General features: G+C 44.0%; 1 protein-coding gene across 1 annotated transcript in view; it reads right to left on the reverse strand.

Annotated features, from left to right (window-relative positions):
• Nucleotides 1-22,147, reverse strand: part of LOC311148000 (CREB-binding protein-like) — a 78,299-nt gene extending 56,152 nt beyond the window's left edge. Inside the window, exon 1 of the mRNA XM_084184876.1 lies at nt 21,313-22,147. Within this exon, the coding sequence (XP_084041002.1) occupies nt 21,313-21,400 (88 nt within the window). The 5' untranslated portion in view covers nt 21,401-22,147. The remainder of the gene's footprint in view (nt 1-21,312) is intronic.
• Between the last annotated feature and the right edge of the window lie 244 nt (nt 22,148-22,391).

Below are 22,391 nucleotides of genomic sequence, written 5' to 3' on the forward strand. Positions count from 1 at the left end.
GAAAATCTGTGGAGGGAGCTGAAGGTTCGAGTTGCCAAACGTCAGGCTCGAAACCTTAATGACTTGGAGAAGATCTGCAAAGAGGAGTGGGACAAAATCCCTCCTGAGATGTGTGCAAACCTGGTGGCCAACTACAAGAAACGTCTGACCTCTGTGATTGCCAACAAGGGTTTTGCCACCAAGTACTAAGTCATGTTTTGCAGAGGGTTCAAATACTTATTTCCCTCATTAAAATGCAAATCAATTTATAACATTTTTGACATGCGTTTTTCTGGATTTTTTTTGTTGTTATTCTGTCTCTCACTGTTCAAATAAACCTACCATTAAAATTATAGACTGATCATTTCTTTGTCAGTGGGCAAACGTACAAAATCAGCAGGGGATCAAATACTTTTTTCCCTCACTGTATGTAAACTTCTGACCCACTGGAATTGTGATAGTGAATTATAAGTGAAATCATCTGTCTGTAAACAATTGTTGGAAAAATTACTTGTGTCATGCACAAAGTAGATGTCCTAACCGACTTGCCAAAACTATAGTTTGTTAACAATAAATGTGTGTAGTGGTTGAAAAACGAGTTTTAATGACTCCAACCTAAGTGTATGTAAACTTCCGACTTCAACTGTGTGTGTGTATATATATATATATATATAAATAAAATGACAGTTATGACGGAAGCCTGGGGTTTTTTTCTAGGCGTGAAGATATTTCAACAAGTCCAGGCGATAACAGGCTACACTGATAACTCGAGCTTGGTTCCCAAGTTTCTAAACCATCTTTGGTATAGTGTCACTATAATATTTGAATTGAGGAAGTGTGATCATAATTATAAGGATATTTTAGCGTTCCGCAGTAGAAGACGTCCTAGATGCCCCCCAGCCTACAGATGTGAGCTAAACAGCTAACTTGCACTTGATATGTGTTATTAGGCTATGGATGAGAAAATGAACTTGTTCCAAACGTTTAGCTCAGTTGTATGCTGCTTTGCGATCTATTAACAGCAAGTGTTTCATTAAATAGGCGCAATATTTTTTTATGATGCATTTGCCGATGTTCAATTCATTTGCACAAAACGTAGAAATAAAAGCATTCACTGTCAAAGTTGATACATGTAGCCCCTTCATATACAGGCTATCCACAGCACTTAGTTCAATTTATCAAATCAGTTATTGTTTTCTTGCTCAAACCACGAGCAACACCTGTCAAACTCAGACATTTCTCTCAAAACACATGGATGTCGATTCGCACAGGACTAGTATTATCAGAGGACTTTAGAGTTTGCCAAAAAACAGTAGATTATTCTGGTTAGTCGTCCAGATTTCAGTTTTAATTTAACCCATCTAAACAGTAGGCTACAGTTCCCTTGACATACCATAGGCCTATTTTAAGACCCTTCTTGTGACTGTAATTTGTATAACGCCTCATCACATATAACATAGCCGGCACTGCTACCAAATATTTTCCAAAAATTACTTTTCTGGCCCTTCCTTCGTTTTATTTTCAACTCTCCTTTGGCAGCTTTTGTCTTATTGAATTACATTTCGACAATGTCCTTTTTGCCTCCGTGGATTCCCAAAAGCATTATTTAGTGATTGGCTGTGTAAGCAATTTGGCACGCGTACAGTTAAGCCCTAAAGTTTAGGCTTATGCACCAATCCCAGATATCCTAAAATAATTAAAGAAAAACCTCAATGTAGACTATATAAATTTCACAATAATTACATATTTATGGATTTAAGCTATTGTTTGTCTTTATTCAACCTGTCCGCCACCCACCCACACGCCCTTCAGCCACACAATATTTAATGACCCTAAAGCCGTCCGCCCCGAGGATATAACCGCGGGGACTGCGGGTTATGAGTCAACCCGCGCATCACTAGTCCGCGTGTGATAAAGATAAATAACGACTAAAGAAAACACTCGCCAATTTAATTCCACTAAATTATGCAAATTAACCTACACACCGATCAGCATGACCAGTCAAATGTATTTACATGGACTGGTATTTCCATCAATGAATAGGCTAAAAAGCATTATTTTGCAATGGGATTTTTCTTTTCTTCTCCCGGACAATTTTTTGTTGCCAAAAGCCAGCTACTACTGGCTAACGGAAACCCTGCCGTGTAGCCTATTCTCCCACCTCACCATCCCAACTCCACAGTCCCAACACATCACTGTCTCCCTGATGTAATAACAGCTGTATACCCCAACAATAACTGTTAGATGACGATGACATCATTGTATTCATTAGGAAGTTCTTTGTGTATCATACATGTTAGTAAGGGGAGAGGTTGCACTGGGTCTAAACCAGGGGTGTCAAACGTCCGGCCCGCGGGCCGGATCAGGCCCGCAAACGGGTTTAATCCGGCCCGCGAGATGATTTTGTAAAGTATAAAAATGCGCTGCAATTTTTCAATAAAATAAACTGCTGTTCCAATTGCGTCCACTGGATGGTGCAATAGCAATTGTGTTAAGCAAGCAAACTGTTTATACCGGGGCAGAGCAAGTAGGTCAAGTCTGTGTTTACTCACAGCCGAGACATCAGTGACGCTGCAGTGAAAGCTAGCTACCTCATTGCTAATGAAATCGCAGTGGCTTCAAAACCATTTAGTGAGGGTGAATTTGTAAAAACATGCATGATGAAGGCAGCTGAGATTGTGTGCCCTGAAAAGAGTCAGGCTTTTGTAAATATCAGCCTGACAAGAAACACAGTTGCAGACAGGATTTCCGATCTTTCAGTGGATTTGGACAGCCAGTTGAAGCAAAAAGTAAAGTCATTTATTGCGTTTTCGGTTGCAATTGATGAAAGCACGGACATTACAGATGTTGCACAACTGGCCATTTTCATCCGCGGAGTTGATGACACATTGACCGTCACCGAGGAGTTCGTGGAGTTGGTGCCGATGACAGATACAACGACAGCAGCTGATATTTTTACCGCACTCGTCGGCGCGCTGGACAGGGTCGGAGTGGACTGGTCCCGCGCTGTCAGCCTGGCTACAGATGGTGCGCCCTCAATGATCGGGAAAAAAGCAGGCGTTGTGACAAAGTTCAGAGAGAAAGTGCAATCTGCAAATGGAGGATGTGATTTTTTGACTTTTCACTGTATTTTGCACCAGGAGGCTTTGTGTTGCAAGTCATTAAAGATGGATAACGTCATGAAGGTGGTCATCCAAACTGTTAATTTCATCCGATCCAGAAGCCTGAATCACCGTCAGTTTGACAGCCTTCTCAGAGAGAAAGACCACATCTATGGCCTGCCATACCACACTGAGGTAAGATGGTTAAGCCGAGGTGCTGAGGCGTTTCTTTGATTTACGAGAAGAAATTGAACAGTGTTAGAATTCCATTCTGCAGAATGGATGCAGGACCTTGCATTTATGGTGGATGTTACAGAGCACCTGAATAACTTGAACAAACAGCTGCAAGGGCGCAACAAAGTTGTCACGCAGTATTATGACAGCATACGTTCTTTCAAGTTGAAGCTGTCATTGTGGGATACGCAACTTGCCGGTGGTGATGCAGCTCACTTCCCCTGTCTGAAAAATGTGTGCGCGACCCAACATGTGGCAGACATGAAGCGGTTCAAAGATAAAATAACGGGACTGTTACGGGAGTTTGAGCAACGCTTTCAGATCTTTGGTGAACTGGAGAAAGACTTCAACGTTTTTTGCTCGCCATTCACCGTGAATCCCTCTGATCTGCCCGTCAGCATCCAACTTTAAATAATAGACTTGCAGTGTGACTCGGATTTGAAGGGCAAATTTGCCGCAGCTGGCTTGGACACATTTAATCAGAATCTCTTGCCAGGTTACCCCAACTTGACAGCCCTCGCTGCAAAACTGTTGTGCATGTTTGGAACCACATATCTTTGTGAGCAAGTTCTCTCTGTAATGAGCATAAATAAAAAAAAGCTGCGCTCAAGGCTCACGCACAAGCACTTGAATCACATCCTGAAGTTGGCTGCCACTCAGGATGTGACGCCTGATATTGATGCGCTGGTGAAAGCTAAAAGATGCCAGGTATCAGGAGTCAAATAAACTATGCAACCCCACTTAAAGTGCTACATGAGACACCCTGATATAGTTCTGTGATCTGTGATATACTTCTGTGAATCACTGAGGCATTGTGTGTTCTTTGTCCTCAGAACTTTTAAATAACTTGAGGTGTTTTATGATTAATAGTGATGTTGTGCTTTTGGACACACTGTCCTCAGGCTCCAGCTTTATGTTTATATGTTTTTATGTTGATGTGCTATTGTTTTTAATTGATTTTATTTTATTTGTATATTTAACCTATTCTTGACTCTGTGGTTCTTGCACTTGTTTGGGGAACAGGATTTCATTCTTTTTATCTACATTTCTGCCTGAGAAATGACCCCCTGATATAGTTCTGTGATCTGTGAAACAGTTCTGTTAATCACTGAGGCATTGTGTGTTTGTGTGTTCTTTTTCTTTAGAATTTTCAAATAAACTTCAGGTGTTTTATGATTAATAGTGATGTTGTGCTTGTACTATTTTGGACACACTGTCCTCAGGCTCCAGCTTTATGTTGTATGTTGATCGTATTAAAACAAAGAAAACAATCTGAAGTTGTTGTTTTTAAGTTATATATATACCATGATTTTTCCGGTCCGGCCCACTTGGGAATAGATTTTCCTCCATGTGGCCCCTGAGTTAAAATGAGTTTGACACCCCTGGTCTAAACTAATAGGCTTACAATACCATGCCTCGTTAACTGGAGTTGTGCTGAAGAGGGGTTGAGTAGGTGAGGAGGTTCTCCATGTGGCCAGTTGAACCACTTCATGATAACTCTGTTGGGTCTGACAGCAGTGAAGCTATGCCTGAAATGAATGGGCACTGAGGCCTGGGTCGTGTTCACTAGGGCACCCGGTAGCAAAACGTTTTGCTATGGATAACAAAAAATAACAAAAAACATATTGGACAAGTTCATATTCATATAGTACCTCCCTCTTTCACTCGGTATTGGAACGTTTTCTTCCAAGTGAACACAGCCCTGGGCTGGACTGATCAGAGCCGGAGAGTTGAGGGGAACTCAATAATAAGTATGGGCATGCGTGCAGAAAAGGGTGACTGACATAGAAGAGCCTGGGCTATGGGCTTCCCTCCTCTCCAGTCTCCAGAGCAGCAGGGAGCATTCTTGTGGCTGGCTAGGGTCTTAGGGAGGAATTAACTCTGAGCGCTGAGTAAACAACACACACACACACACACACACACACACACAGAGCACTAATGAGGCCTAGAGTCCAAATCACATGCTCATGTCAAGGTCCTGTACGTAAGGGTGTGTGTGTGTGTGTGTGTGTGTGTGTGTGTTCAGACAAAGATTACAATGGCATGAGAGGCAAACCGTCGCACACACAGCGCAGTGCTTAGACTGTCAGGTTTTCAAGTTGGAGAGATCCTCCCTCTTCCAGAGTGGGAGTGCCTGAACAGTCAGGTTGCCAGGTTGTAATGGGATAGTCTGTCAGTAAGAGAGATCAGTGCTGTCAGAGAACTCTAATGAAGATTTACTGGCAGTTTAGGGGTTAAGGAGCTTGACTCTACTTAGTACCTTTATCAATTAGGCCTGCAGTCACTGAATAATAATAACAACAGCCATTTAGTAGACACTTTTTTCCAAAGCGACTTAGTCATGGGTGCATAACTTTTTTTACGTATGGTGGTCCTGGGAATTGAACCCACGTTCCTGGCATTGCAAAAGCGCCATGCTCTACCAACTGACCTACAGAAGACCACTGAATGGGAAGATATATTTCTACTAGGTCTATACAATATGCAGATATCCTATGAAAGCAAGCACCTGTGTCTCAGACACCATGTCCACAAGTTGCAGCAGCCAGTCCTGTTACAGACTCCGCATGTAAAGGGAGAGAGACCAAGAGATGAGAGTTCCAGAAAGAGAGACCAGCTGAAATACTATAGTACCAGCATTCTGATAAGACCATTCATCCATCTGACAACCATAGCTGGAGCACTTAAAAAAATAAAATAAAATAAAAAATAAAAAAGGTTCCATGGGCAAGAAACCAAAATCCATCCAGGAGACGGCATAATGCCAAGTGCAGCCAGGCGGGACATAAAAGGAGAACGAGTCGAAAATCCTTTGACACTTTGAGTCATCCAAAATGTGTCCTCAAGGTTCTATAACCTGAAGTGCGGCGGCTGGGCCCCATGATGATTCACCCTGGTCTTTGTTACGACTGAAGCTGAAAATTCTCCATTAGACACATTCTCCAACCGTCAGGTCTCAGCACGCAGGCTGGCTGGCTGGCTGAGACTCTGGTCCACAGACAGGTTAGAGAGAGGGAGAGTCTCTCCTCAGCCACAGCTCCATTAAAACACCTGAGCCCCAGCCATACTCCACTGAAAGGCTTTCTTTGCCTTGCCTACTGATCTGCCTGGAGACTCAAGCCGGGTTAGAATGAGACACTCCTCTCCTCTAGTTCAGCTTCACTGAAACATTTACAGTCAGTCTCTCTCAGCCTTGTTGCGTATGACATCAGACAGTCTACCTCAGCCTTGTTGCGTATGACAGCAGACAGTCTACATCAGCCTTGTTGCGTATGACAGCAGACAGTCTACCTCAGCCTTGTTGCGTATGACAGCAGACAGTCTACCTCAGCCTTGTTGCGTATGACAGCAGACAGTCTACCTCAGCCTTGTTGCGTATGACAGCAGACAGTCTACCTCAGCCTTATTGCGTATGACAGCAAACAGTCTACCTCAGCCTTGTTGCGTATGACGGCAGACAGTCTACCTCAGCCTTGTTGTGTATAACAGCAGACAGTCTAGTGAAGCCAAGCATGAAATGAGAGGCCTCAAATGGATTGCTCTGAGCAGGAGAGTTGAGAAGAACTCAGTGTGTGTGTGTGTGTACCTGCCAATATCCCTCTGTATCATCCCTTCTGATGGACCCTGACTCGCCCCTAGACTGGCACTGACCTTAGGGCAGTTTGGCATTCCCCCCAGTTACGGTTAGAATTTGGAGGGTAAACTGTTCCTATCTGTGCCTAAGGGGCCAGGCAACTCCTTCCTCTAGCTCCTGACAGCCGACTCAGGCAGCGGAGGGGAAGGGAGAAAAAGGCATCGATCGCAGCGCCAATGGGACTGATTAGATTTAAAGGTTCAGACTACACACAGCCGGGAGAATTTAGCATGCAGCCGCCGCCGCAGCAGCGTACGCTTGAACGGCCAATGAGCTGCTGGCGGCGTAGCCTTCAGCGCCGGTCAAAGGGGACGGAGGAAAGTGAGTCTCCAAGCCTAGATAAGACCTCTTCTTCACACACAGGCGTGCACGCACACACACACACGGTTTTCCCAAAGGGTACCAGGCAAGGGGGGATAAACACTGTGCAATTAGTGCCGTGTGTTACCAATACCTCAACCATATACAGCTCTTAGCTAGCCTAGCTCAGAGAGCAAACAGTGGGGCCAAGACTATTGAGAAGAAGAAAAAACGTAATATATGAAGCCTAATATGAAACTGGTTGTTTTTTTACACCACATTCAAAAAGCAGGACAAACATCCATCTTCAAGTTTTAGCCTACTGCAAATAAAAACCACCTGATTTGACCAATGATGGTCATGGATTTGACTTGTATATATCTTCCATGCATCTGACAAGTAATAAATCAATCACCAACCAGTGACTATGGTCAGAATCTATCAGAGATACTGGGACCTTTATGTGTCAGTTAAAAGACAACGAGACACGGTGGAGGGAGAGAGCAAGAGAAATGGAGAGAGAGAAACAGCTAATTTATCAGGACACCTACACCTCACCAGTCTGGTACGCTTCCCAAAAGAAACTTTAAAATCACATTTAATGCCACATTGTTAAAATGGAGGGGGGAGATCAGTCGCCCCAGTTTGTTTGTTCAGCTTTGATTGGAGAGAGACTGTGGTGTAAAAACGTTAATACTGCGCTTTATAAGAGTGAGGTGTGATGACTTCAAGATGTGGAGAATTAGTGGCGCGCTGCACTTGTAAACATGGGCTGCACTCCGCAATCCATTTGCTGCATCGCCTTTATGAACAAACCACAGCCAGCCATTCAAAGGAAAACAAGGGGAGAACCATCTGAGACACGGTTAAACTAAGCAGTCTTTGAGAGGAGGTCTGAGCTGCAGAGGTGACCAGGGTTTTTTTTCTCCCGCAGCCCTTTTACAGACAGACTCAGAGGTTTAAATGAAAAATGCCCCCGCTGATCAGCAAAATCCTGCCTGTCTCACATCAGAGAGTATATTAGCACCCTGCAGACCAAGAATGTTCAGAGGATAACAGAGGAGGGGTGGGGAGGGAGCGGTAAGGAGGGGTGAGGGAGAGGTGAGGAGGTATAAGGGGAGATGAGGAAAGAGGTGAAGAAGGGAGGGAGAGACTTGGGCGGTATACATACCAATGGTATGATTTTAAGCAGAAATGTATTTTTTTTAGTCACAAAAATTCAATTGAGCCAGTTACAAAGAGCACATGGAGCAAACGTGACAAATTCACTGGGGTCAAGTTACCGCAGGATTCTGCGTTTTTCATGCAGAAAAGGAAAGAAAACACAGAAAGAAATATCTTGCTACGTTTTGTAAACGCAGATCTAAAATGATTCTTACTGTAAATTCTTCTCAGCTTTAGTCAGGGTTCGCTCCAAATCATGAATGTAAAAGGACTAATTTCATGCTTCAGTTGCACTTCTCCACTCAGATGAAATATCTTTGCTCTCATCATTGGATCTCCAGTTAGCTCTCTGACTGATGTGTAGGCTACTTTTCTCCTGTACTTTCCGGTAGCAAGTTAAAATGCAAGATTAACTTCAAGCAAAACATCAGGAAATGTAGCTAGCTAAATTTTTCTATGATAAACATTAGAAATATGATGGCCATCCATTTTTTTTGCAAAAAATACCTTGCTTTTACATTGTACACTAGCTAATTTATTAAAGTGAGCTGCTAACCAAATTGTGTTGCACTTCTGCTGTCATCTGATGAAAAAAATGTTCTGCCGAATGTGTTGCACTAATGCATTTTGTGTGAAGAAAAACTATAGTTGCACGTCCCTGACTTTCAATATAAAAACACAGGTGAAATGCTTTAAAATGTAGATTTTTTATGGTCTGTGTTTTGAAAATGCAGACTTCTTAAATTGAATGCGACCCCTGCTAATGTTTGCCAACTGAATATCTTATAAACTTTAACATCTAAGATGTGCCAAATGCATTTTCTCCAGCTATTAATTTGGTCTGCTAACTTGGTAGCTATAGGCGGCTAGCTTGGGAAATAAATAGCGCCCCTTGTGTGCACTGCTGGTAATACTGTATACCCCTGTATGAAGAGTATGGAAATCTGGATAACGCCCACAACCAGTGTGCAGCAGGGCTCCATGTTGGCCCCACCCCACATTTTGGGGGGGACATCTGCAGTAGTGCCCAATTCACCCCACACATCCCATTCAAATCAGTTCCACTTCAGCAGATACATTAACCCGCACAGCGCGCGCACCGCCTGGGCCGTTCCCCTGTTTCCCCTGAAGCGGGTGGAACTGAAGGCAGTGTTTTTACGCTTGGCTGTATGTACACTAATGCTAACATGGGTGGAATAATGCTCACCCACCCAGGGGTTGGTGCCCATTCACCGAGCCCGGACTGAGGAGAGAACACCCACTAGGTAAGCGATGTGCCTGATGAATATTTGTCTGGAGCAAATGTCCCACGACGGGCACCAACAGACAGTGAACACAACCACTGGCATACAGATCAAAACAAACACAGACAGATATTGGCCGGCAGGCATGGATCAAACACACACGACATAACAATCTGTCACACATTAACACACACATCAAACCAGGGGTCGCAAACAGTGTGTTAAGGCCAGCCGTCCCGTCTACACTGGCTGACAGGCTATAGGGTGCTCTGTAGAGCTGGGAGGGGCAAAGCGGAGCGTGTGTTTGAGGTCTATCACAGTAATAATGGGACTCAGAAACATGACTTGAGCCAGCCAAACCCATGACAACACACGCTATGCTTTTATGCAGTGAATCCATAGCCAAGACCTTTACTATAGGCCAGTGGTTCTCAATCCTGGTCCTGGGGACACAAAGGGGTGCACTTTTTTGGGGGGGCGCTAGCACTACACACCTGATTCAAATTATCAACTCACTATCAGGCTTTGATGATTTGAATCAGGTGTGTAGTGCTAGGGCAAAAACAAAAATGTTCACCCCTTTGGGTCCCCAGGACCAGGATTGAGAACCACTGCTATAGGCTAATCGGGCCATTAAAAATTGTGAGGAAAAAGGTGTGTGGTTTCATTTGTGGCTTAGCAGGAAAAAAAGCAATTCAGCATTAGTCGTTTTCTAAACAAATAAAGATGCAGAGTGTGGGACAAATAGTCTAGCTAGGTAGGCTAGAACTCTCATCAGGATGTCAAAACATGTCAAATAATACATTTACATTTTAGTCATTTAGCAGACGCTCTTATCCAGAGCGACTTACAGTTAGTGAGTGCATACATTATTTTGTAAATTATTTTTTCATACTGGCCCCCCGTGTGAATCGAACCGACAACCCTGGCGTTGCAAACGCCATGCTCTACCAACTGAGCTACATCCCTGCCAGCCATTCCCTCCCCTACCCTGGATGACGCTGGGCCAATTGTGCGCCGCCCCATGGGTCTCCCGGTCACGGCCGGCTACGACAGAGCCTGGATTCGAACCAGGATCTCTAGTGGCACAGCTAGCACTGCGATGCAGTGCCTTAGACCACTGCGCCACTCGGGAGACTAATACTAAGGCAACAGCCATCACAAATTCACATCCATTCATACAGGTTGTCTAGTCATCTTCGACACCTCCAAGAGAGCGCAGTCTTCTACTCTCTCGTCATAACTCCTCCCTCCCGGCATCATTTTCTCGTTCTCTCGCGTTAGCCAATGGGCCGAGGGCTGAGTGGGAGCGAGAAGGAGTGAGTGGGAGTGAGGAGAGGAAAGATGATGATGAGGAGGAGGAATCTGCTCTCGTCGCAGGTCTGCCTGAGGAAGTTCTGGGAATTGGGCTTTTTCAAGCCAAACAAAACCCTATTTTGTCTCTGCTGCCATCTGCAATCTGGGTCTCTAAATCTTCTCTGTGTCCTCAGGACCCCGTGCCGCTTCTCAACTTAAAAGGAAAGCAGGTCTGAGGCATACTATGCCGTGCCTCGCTGAGCTGTTGGTGAGTGAGTGAGTGTGTGTGCGGTGCTGGGCTATTAGAGAGGATGTGTGTGTGTTTGTGTCTGCTGGGCCGTTCATTAGAGGTGTGTGTGTGTGCGTAAAACATGCATTAGTGTGTACTTCGTTGTGTGTGTGTGTGTGTGTGTGTGTACACTGAGGCAGAGAGCTTCTGGCCTGGCAGCCCCCTCTAAAGAGGCAGCAGAGTGAGTGTCATGCTGCCTTATTGCCCAGCAACAGCTCTTCACCCCACTGAAAGATGAGCTAGGGCCGCAAAGGACCCCGGCCTGTCAGTGGGGAAGAGAGACTACAGCCCAGGACAGAACCAAAGAGCTGTTTGTAAACCGGGTCGTATTCATTAGGCACCAAAGGGAATAAACTGACAAAACAAAGAGTGACTCGCTGCACTTAAGAAATAATAACCTGCAATAAGAAATGCTTGTTTTTGTTTCCCGCTGCAAAACATTTAGCGATGGTGTGTCGTAATGAATGTGACCCAGTTGACAGACAATCTTCTGCCTTGCCGTCTCCCTGTATGTACGGTACAGAGGTGGAATTGGGCAATGGATACATTGAGTGATTTTAACACTTTCCTTGACTGAGAATAAAGAGTTGGTTGTGGTGTCTGTAATCCCTAAATTGACCTCATTAGAGATGAAGAGGTTTGCGTTTCCCCCCCAGGCGTTTGAAAGTGGTGGAGAATTTACAGTTGCACAATGGACACATCCATTCATACCACAACTCTAATGGATGTAAACTTCACACTGCACTACAGAATGCACAATGAACCCCGACCGCAATTCACTACCACAACTCTACAATGGCCGTTAGCTACACATGGCATTGCCCTATAAAATACAGAAATAAAAACAATAAAAGGGACCTCAAAGTCATGGAGAGCATTTAGGTTAAGTCACATTATTTAAAGTGCATTTTACAGCGACAGGTCAAATACAAGATAATCTGATAGCAGTGAAGGTCATAGGCCGCCCTCTGAACTTTGCAGCCCTCCCGTAGTCTACCGGCCGCCATTTAGACTACTCTCTAGTCTTGGCTTTGACATCAGACACCAGCAGCTGGTTCTAAGGCAGCTAGTCACACCCCTGGGAACGACTCAACTTGTAACAGGGGTTTAAAACTGGCTTCTCTTCCAGGACAGGCCTGGGTAGACTTACCACGTTTCATCAGAGCTACCGGACAATACAAAGGAACCTCAACTTTTTGGGGTTGTGAGTGTGACCCATTCTTTTCATTTATTTTAGAGCCACCAAATCAATAAAACAATGTTCTATAAACTTCTTGATCCATTGTAGAGGCCGTGGGGATGACACAGTCCATCACTTTAAGACATGTGCTACTGAAATTGTATATGATTAAATTAAGTAAGAACAACAGTGCAACACTAATAAAATAATATTTTATAACAAATGCGCTTTCTCCCGCGTTGGATAGCGGTCGCTGTTGGTGGTTCTGAAACACATCAGTGCGCAGCTGAATTGGCACCTTTTCCTAGACCATGTTGCTATGTGCATAATAGCAAAGTTAACCAACATATTGGTGTTGAGAACAATGCAGCTGCGGCAGCAGGAGTGAGGAGACGAGAAAACAGCCCTTACCTTAATTGTCTAAGAAAAGTGAGGAGAGCGGAAACCTCAACTTAATTAGGCCTATAATCAATAGCCTAACTGTTAAATGTGCCTGGTTTATAAAGCATCCATATATACACTACCGGTCAAAAGTTTTAGAACACCTACTCATTCAAGGGTTTTTATTTTTACTATTTTCTACATTGTAGAATAATAGTGAAGACATCAAAACTATGAAATAACACACATGGAATCATGTAGTAACCAAAAAAAGTGTTAAACAAATCAAAATATATTTTATATTTGAGATTCTTCAAATAGCCACCCTATGCCTTGATGAAAGCTTTGCACTCTTGGCATTCTCTCAACCAGCTTCATGAGGTAGTCACCTGGAATGCATTTCAATTAACAGGTGTGTGGGTGATCTCCACATGTGTATTTATTTATTATTTCCCACCGTAAAGCATGGAGGAGGTGTTATGGTGTGGGGGTGCTTTGCTGGTGATACTGTCTGTGATTTATTTAGAATTCAAGGCGCACTTAACCAGCATGGTTACCACAGCATTCTGCAGCGATACGCCATCCTTTCTGGTTTGGGCTTAGTGGGACTATAATGTATTTTTCAACAGGACAATGACCCAACACACCTCCAGGCTGTGTAAGGACTATTTCACCAAGAAGGAGAGTGATGGAGTGCTGCATCGGATGACCTGGCCTCCAAAATCCCCCGACCTCAACCAAATTGAGATGGTTTGGGATGAGTCGGACCGCAGAGTGAAGGAAAAGCAGCCAACAAGTGCTCAGCATATGTGGGAACTCATTCAAGACTGTTGGAAAAGCATTCCAGGTGAAGCTGGTTGAGAGAATGCCAAGTGTGCAAAGCGGTCATCAACGCAAAGGGTGGCTATTTGAAGAATCTCAAAAAATATATATATTGATTTGTTTAACACTTTTTTGGTTACTACATGATTCCATATGTGTTATTTCATTGTTTTGATGTCTTCACTATTATTCTACAATGTAGAAAATAGCAAAAATAAAGAAAAACCCATGAATGAGTAGGTGTTCTAAAACTTTTGACCTGTAGTGTATATCTACAGAAATAAGGCAGACCCTGCTTCTGTTGCCTGTTTCAGTTTGTTAAATAGCCTACTGATTCTGTGAGCATCATGCCTCACGCAACCACAACATGTCAGATAAACTATTTCACAAATTCGGCTGTTTTTAATCTTTGCTATGCTGTAATAAAGGCTTTACTCTTGTTTTCGTTAGAACAGCCTCTCTGGTATTATTTATAATTTATTTAGTGTTGTTTACACTGTTCCGAATTGTCCATTATTTATTTATAATATCTCTCCTTTTCTTGATTTCATTATTATTAGTAGGCTTAGTATAGCAGCCTTGTATAACCACCATTGAGCTGTAGGCCTAAGAGCACATCCTGTTTAGTCTTAATACCGTAACTTACTTAGGCCTATATTTCAATACTTATCGGCTACTGTATTAATCAATCATTCATTCATGTTATCACACAGCATACAAGTCATTCATGATTTGAAATGCAATCAAGCATTTTAGTTTTAAAATAACAAACCGACCCTTGAATAATTAGCGTAAACGACAAATAAACCGTTCAATTTCGGAAATTGCAATCACGAATGAATGCGACTGTTTTTAGTCTTTGCTGTAATAAAGGCTTTACAAAAAAACTAAACGTTACAACAGACTCTCTGGTACACTTATAATTTATTTCATGTTGTTTACATTGTTCCAAATGGTCAGAAAAATGATATTGTAATCTAACAGCACCTGTTTGGCATACATAATATGCATGCAGCATTTGCTCCTTACCTTATTTTTCTTGACCTCCAGTATTTTCCACAACCAGTCACATTTATTCCACAAATCTGACTTCCCGTTTTCCTCCCGAGTAACAAGTAAACATTCCCCAGTTTTGAGTTTGTCATGTCCTCTGCATCTATTTTGCTCTCACACTGTGTTATGGTGCTCGGAGTTTGTTATAACCATTGTATTGATGTGATAATTATTTATATATATATTTATTTTCACCTTTATTTAACCAGGTAAGCCAGTTGAGAACAAGTTCTCATTTACAACTGCGACCTGGCCAAGATAAAGCAAAGCAGTGCGATAAAAACAACACCGTTACATATGGGGTAAAAAAAACATAAGGTCATAAAATACAACAGAAAATATATATACAGTGTGTGCAAATGTAGCAAGTTATGGAGGTAAGGCAATAAATAGGCTATAGTGCAAAATAATTACAATTAGTATTAACACTGGAATGCTAGATGTGCAAGAGATTATGTGCAAATAGAGATACTGGGGTGCAAAAGAGCAAAATAAATAACAATATAGGGATGAGGTAGTTGGGTGGGCTAATTTCAGATGGGCTGTGTACAGGTGCAGTGATCGGTAAGGTGCTCTGACAACTGATGCTTAAAGTTAGTGAGGGAGATAAGTGTCTCCAGCTTCAGAGATTTTTGCAATTCGTTCCAGTCATTGGCAGCAGAGAACTGGAAGGAATGGCGGCCAAAGGAGGTGTTGGCTTTGGGAATGACCAGTGAGATATACCTGCTGGAGCGCAGACTACGGGTGGGTGCTGCTATGGTGACCAATGAGCTAAGATAAGGCGGGGACTTGCCTAGCAGTGATTTATAGATGGCCTGGAGCCAGTGGGTTTGACGACGAACATGTAGTGAGGACCAGCCAACAAGAGCGTACAGCTCACAGTGGTGGGTAGTGTATGGGGCTTTGGAGACAAAACGGATGGCACTGTGATAGACTACATCCAATTTGCTGAGTAGAGTGTTGGAGGCTATTTTGTAAATGACATCGCCGAAGTCAAGGATCGGTAGGATAGTCAGTTTTACGAGGGCATGTTTGGCAGCATGAGTGAAGGAGGCTTTGTTGCGAAATAGGAAGCCGATTCTAGATTTAACTTTGGATTGGAGATTCTTAATGTGAGTCTGGAAGGAGAGTTTACAGTCTAACCAGACACCTAGGTATTTGTAGTTGTCCACATACTCTAGGTCAGACCCGTCGAGAGTGGTGATTCTAGTCGGGTGGGCGGGTGCCAGCAGCGTTCGATTGAAGAGCATGCATTTAGTTTTACTAGTGTTTAAGAGCAGTTGGAGGCTACTGAAGGAGTGTTGTATGGCATTGAAGCTCGTTTGGAGGTTTGTTAACACAGTGTCCAATGAAGGGCCAGATGTATACAAAATGGTGTCGTCTGCGTAGAGGTGGATCTGAGAGTCACCAGCAGCAAGAGCGACATCATTGATATACACAGAGAAAAGAGTCGGCCCAAGAATTGAACCCTGTGGCACCCCCATAGAGACTGCCATAGGTCCAGACAACAGGCCCTCCGATTTCACACATTGAACTCTATCTGAGAAGTAGTTGGTGAACCAGGCGAGGCAGTCATTTGAGAAACCAAGGCTATTTAGTCTGCCAATAAGAATGCGGTGGTTGACAGAGTCGAAAGCCTTGGCCAGGTCGATGAAGACGGCTGCACAGTACTGTCTATTATCGATCGCGGTTATAATATCGTTTAGGACCTTGAGCGTGGCTGAAGTGCACCCATGACCAGCTCGGAAACCGGATTGCATAGCGGAGAAGGTACGGTGGGATTCAAAATGGTTGGTGATCTGTTTGTTAACTTGGCTTTCAAATACTTTCGAAAGGCAGGGCAGGATGGATATAGGTCTGTAACAGTTTGGATCTAGAGTGTCACCCCCTTTGAAGAGGGGGATGACCGCGGCAGCTTTCCAATCTCTGGGGATCTCAGACGTTACGAAAGAGAGGTTGAACAGGCTAGTAATAGGGGTTGCGACAATTTCTGCGGCTAGTTTTAGAAAGAAAGGGTCCAGATTGTCTAGCCCAGCTGATTTGTAGGGGTCCAGATTTTGCAGCTCTTTCAGAACATCAGCTGTCTGAATTTGTGTGAAGCATGGGCATGGGGGGCATGGGCAAGTTGCAGCGGAGGGTGCAGAGTTGGTGGCCGGGGTAGTGGTAGCAAGGTGGAAAGCATGGCCAGCCGTAGCAAAATGCTTGTTGAAATTCTCGATTATTGTAGATTTATCGGTGGTGATAGTGTTTCCTAGCCTCAGTGCAGTGGGCAGCTGGGAGGAAGTGCTCTTATTCTCCATGGACTTTACAGTGTCCCAAAACTTTTTGGAGTTAGTGCTACAGGATGCAAATTTCTGTTTGAAAAAGTTAGCCTTTGCTTTCCTGACTGCTTGTGTATATTGGTTCCTAACTTCCCTGAAAAGTTGCATATCGCGGGGGCTATTTGATGCTAATGCAGTACGCCACAGGATGTTTTTGTGCTGGTCAAGGGCAGTCAAGTCTGAGGAGAACCAGGGGCTATATCTGTTCTTAGTTCTGGATTTTTTGAATGGGGCATGTTTATTTAAGATTGAGAGGAAATTACTTTTAAAGAACAACCAGGCATCCTCTACTGACGGAATGAGATCTATATCCATCCAGGATACCTGGGCCAGGTCAATTAGGAAGGCCTGCTCGCTAAAGTGTTTTAGGGAGCGTTTGACAGTGATGAGGGGTGGTCGTTTGACCGCGGACCCGTTACGGACGCAGGCAATAAGGCAGTGATCGCTGAGATCCTGGTTGAAGACAGCGGAGGTGTATTTAGAGGGTAAGTTAGTCAGGATGATATCTATGTGGGTACCCATGTTTACGGATTTAGGGTTGTACCTGGTAGGTTCGTTGATAATTTGTGTGAGATTGAGGGCATCTAGTTTGGATTGTAGGATGGCCGGGGTGTTAAGCATATCCCAATTTAGGTCACCAAGCAGTACGAACTCTGAGGATAAATGGGGGGCAATCAATTCACATATGGTATCCAGGGCACAGCTGGGGGCTGAGGGCGGTCTGTAGCAAGCGGCAACAGTGAGAGACTTATTTCTGGAAAGGTGGATTTTTAGAAGTAGAAGCTCAAATTGTTTGGGCACAGACCTGGATAGTATGATAGAGCTCTGCAGGCTATCTCTACAGTAGATTGCAACTCCACCCCCTTTGGCAGTTCTATCTAGACGGAAAATGTTATAGTTGGGGATGGAAATTTCTGAATTTTTGGTGGCCTTCCTAAGCCAGGATTCAGACACTGCTAGAACATCAGGGTTGGCGGAGTGTGCTAACGCAGTGAATAACTCAAACTTAGGAAGTAGACTTCTGATATTTACGTGCAAGAAACCAAGACTTTTGCGATTACAGAAGTCAGCAAATGATAGCGCCTGGGGAGTAGGAGTGATACTGAGGGCTGCAGGGCCTGGGTTAGCCTCTACATCACCAGAGGAACAGAGGAGGACTAGAATAAGGATACGGCTAAAGGCTTTAAGAACTGGTCTTCTAGTGCGTTGGGTACATAGAATAAAGGGGGCAGATTTCCAGGCATTGTAGAAAAGATTCAGGACATTATGTACAGACAAGGATATGGAAGGATATGAGTAAAGTGGAGGTAAACCTAAGCGTTGGGTAACAATGAAAGAGATAGCATCACTGGAGGCACCAATTGAGTCGGTCTCCGCGTGTATGGGGGGTGGGACAAAGGAGCTATCTAAGGCAGGTTTAGCTGGGCTGGGGGATCTACAGTGAAATAGTACAATTAGAAATAACCGAAACAACAATAAGCTAACCATATTGACAAGGGAGAGAGGCATAAAGCAATCAAGGTGTAATTTGAGAGAGCTAAGACAACAGCTGGTAATGACGACACAGTTTGGGCTGAGGCTAAACATAAACAGGATGCAGTACCGTAAAAAGGAACAGTCCAGCAGACATCAGCTGTATAGCTGAGTTATAAGGTCCGGTGAACAGCAATAGGATCGTTCGGAGGTAGTTCGGGGGCTGCTAAAGCACAAGCGAGCAAGAGGGCACGGCTAGCGTGTGCTAGCAGGCCGGGGCTAGCAGATGGAATCTTCGTGGTCAACGTCGTAACGGGAAGCCTGTTGTAAAATCTACCTCATCAGACGATTTCGTCGGCAGACCAGTCGTGTAGGATCGGCTGGGCTCCGTGTCAACACTAGGTGGTCCCGTCCGGTTGACAGAGAGGTTGATAGCCGGGAGATGGGAGATGGGCCTAGCTCACGATGATTAGCCAGACCTCAACGTCCATTTTGTTGCAGCTAGCTGGTAGCGATGAATCCGGAGTTAAAGGTCCAGTGATTCAGTGATTCCGGCAGAAAAACTGATATGTTCTGGGTCGATAACGCGCTGTGCAGACAGTGCAGACTGGCCGAATAATAGTCCAGACTAGAGCTGACAATGGTGAAAAACCGCTAACGGTAGCTGATAGCAAGTAGCTAGTTAGCTGGCTACTCCCGTCCGGTAGACCTAGAGGTAGATAGCCGGGATATGAGCCTGGCTCTAGGCTAGCTGGTGCTTGCATCGGGGGCAGTGGTGATTAGCCAAACAGCAACATCCATTCGGTTGCGGCTAGCTAGTTGCGATCCGGTGATTAATGTCCAGTGATTAAATTATTCCGGCAGAAAATCCAATGTTCTGGGTGAAATAGCAACTGTGGCTAATAGCAAGTAGCTAGTTAGCTGGCTAGCTAGTTTCAACTGGAGATTCTAGATAAAAGGTAAGTCAATAATAGAATCCGTTCCACATTGAGTGAGGCGGGTTGCAGGAAAGTATATTTTGTAGAAGGATGAACAGTCTGATAGGAAAATATGTACGAAAAATACAAAAAAAACAGGGTATTTACAGGCTATTTACAGACACACGACAAAAACAGGACTGCACTACTACGCCATCTATAGGTCAAGCCCTATTGGTCAAGTGCATGTGATGCATACATGTGTCACGTAAAGAGAGCAGGGGTTGAGGGAATAGGGAATGTTTTTCCTAAACAAAATGGGGGATTTCGGTAACAGAACTTTTCAGTCAGAAATGTCTAATTGTGTTGCAGCTTCAGCAACACCGACAGCACGATAAACACTGCTGATGTTCTGTGGTGGTCGCTACAGCAGGGAGGAGAGAGACAACAGGTGCTAGTCAGTCACTCGAGCAGCAAGTCTGAGCCCGGCCCGGCAGAATCAAATCAATTGCGGTCGGACTCCCTCTAGTCATGTGTGTGTCTTAATTATTTAATCAAACAGTGCGCTTAAATCAGACAAGCTCAGTGCATATCGTGGATTTTATTAAAACACATAGGATGTGGAAAGATACGTTTTAAAATGTAAACCAATCGATTGGTCGAAAGAACAGATGACTATTGTCAACCAAGATTTTTAGTCAGGGACTGCCCTAATTGTTCTATTCGGTGTTATTACAGCATACAACTCACATAATGCATAGTCAAATAAATTATCGAAACCAAAATCGAAAACTGTGATTATTTTTTTATAATTTAACCGAACCCGAAGTCAAAAAGCACTAATCGCTCAGCACTAGTGTGTGGAGGGAGGGGGTGGTGCAGCCGCCACTGCAATATAACACAATGTTAACCATAAAATATGACAGGTTATTAAATACCCATGTTAAACGATATGTTGGCTGGCTGCTGCTAGCGATGCGAGGCCAGGATAAGTTGTTGTGCAGGTTTTGGAGTGTTTGGGTGGGTACAGTGTGGTGGTAGACCCTGAGACTAGGTTTAGGCATAACGTTCTTCTCTCTCTGATGGAAACCAACCAAGGCAGCGCTGTTTTAGAGTTTTGTTATGGTCTGGGAGGCTAGGTTTATGAGCGCAGGAGACCTGTGAGCCAGAGTGCAAAGCTGATATCCCATTGTCCATAAACTTCACTGCAGGGCCCCTATTCAAGGACAGCGCCCAAGACATTCCTATCAGTTTCACTCTGTACATTTATATAATCTTACCTTCAAGTTCATGTTGACACTTCTGTTCACTGTGCTCAGACAATAGCCTTATACCGGTAGGTTAACAAGTGTCCGTGTTGAAATGAACCGAATTCAACAGGTAGCAGCCCACTGTACTAGCTCGTTCAACAAAATTCCTGACGTTGTTCTTTTCTTTTGAACAGATGCGGCGGCTATATCACAAATGTCGTCTGCGATCCGACAGCTGCTCCAGCTCACACTCCACCGCAATGACATTATCGGGCACATAGGAGTAACAAGTTTTCAGAGGCGTAGCCAGCAAATGGAGAAGGAGCGACAGACATCAGCACATGGTGCAATACCAACACGGCCAGTAGGCTGGCTTTACTACCAAGGCATATGGGCAAGTCGAGAAGAGAGCAGCGGGGGTTGGTTACTAGAGACTGTAGATTCAGTGACAGTCGGGTGTGACAATTTGCTACCACGAGCAACTACACTGCAAAGCTCGAGAGTTGACAAATGAAAGTTCCAGGTGAGGAACATTGTGCACGAGCGAACGCAGTCAACACCAGACAAAACATAAAAATACAGTTTTCATTATCACTCAAATAACTCATGCATAGTTAGCATAAATGTACTTTATCAATAGACTGATGACAAAATAGGCCCTACTTAGTGCTTACCTGGACCATCTGACGCTGAAAGAGCAGGTGAATTGAGTTTCGGTCGTTTTGCGTTGGGAGGTCCGACGTCCAGCAAATTGTCAGCCATTCTGATCCGTAAGAATGATCACTAAATAATGATGCAAAATGAAATCCGACTCCTTCCAGCTCGAAAAATGTACTGACAACAATCTTTTTTCTTACTCACACACCACGTATCGGGGTATTTAACCAGCTAGCTGACAAGCTAGAAAAATGCTTGCACTAGTCAGCGGAGTAGAATGTTTCAAAATAAAGGCAACAGCGCCACGCTTCGCCGGTGACAATCACCCCATGATAATCCAACACCCAACACCCACATAATTATCGTTAATAATTATGCCCAAACAATATTTCAGTTCACGACAAATAAATTAAAATAGTAGCAAAAAAAGTCTATAGTGTGGATTCAAGTCCCTTTCTCCATAAATCCCTAGATAGGTATCTTTAAATAAGCACCTTTTCCCGGTCCAAATGAACAGCCTTAAATTCCATTTTCGCCTCCAATAAAGACAAGAAATTTCCAAAAATATTTTGTATGCGCCGATTTATTTTTCTCGATACTGTCCCCCGATAAATACATAGTCTCGGAACGGAGATACCGAGAAGCGGCGCTCGCTGAAGGGGAAATCAAATATACGAGGGGCTCTCTAGACGACAAAAACCGATCCAATCCTCGTTTTTTCTCAATAATTATCTTCGAAGGAATAAAGACTTCGATTTTCTGCAGAATAAAGCCGTTTCAGCACGGTCTAAATGGCTCGTTTCGGTCTAAAAAAGAATGCTCTCCCGAAATCCTGATTCTGAGCCGCGTCAAGATGGCGGCTGTTGATTCCTCCGATACAAAAAGTTTTTTTCTTTCTAGCTAGACTATGGGGGGGAGGGGCTGTGCAATCACGCCCTACGCAAACCTATGCCCTGCCGTGCGTCATGTGGACGTACATCAACTAGCCTCTAGGGGTGGAATAACCCCCAAAATTAAGGAGCTGTCAAAGCACTTTCTAACCTAAAGTGTTCAGAACAATGTACAAGTGAGCAGTTATTGTGTTTTTTTTACTTCC

Source organism: Coregonus lavaretus (assembly GCF_964263955.1).
Source record: "Coregonus lavaretus genome assembly, chromosome: 2".
Lineage (NCBI taxonomy): Eukaryota > Metazoa > Chordata > Actinopteri > Salmoniformes > Salmonidae > Coregonus > Coregonus lavaretus.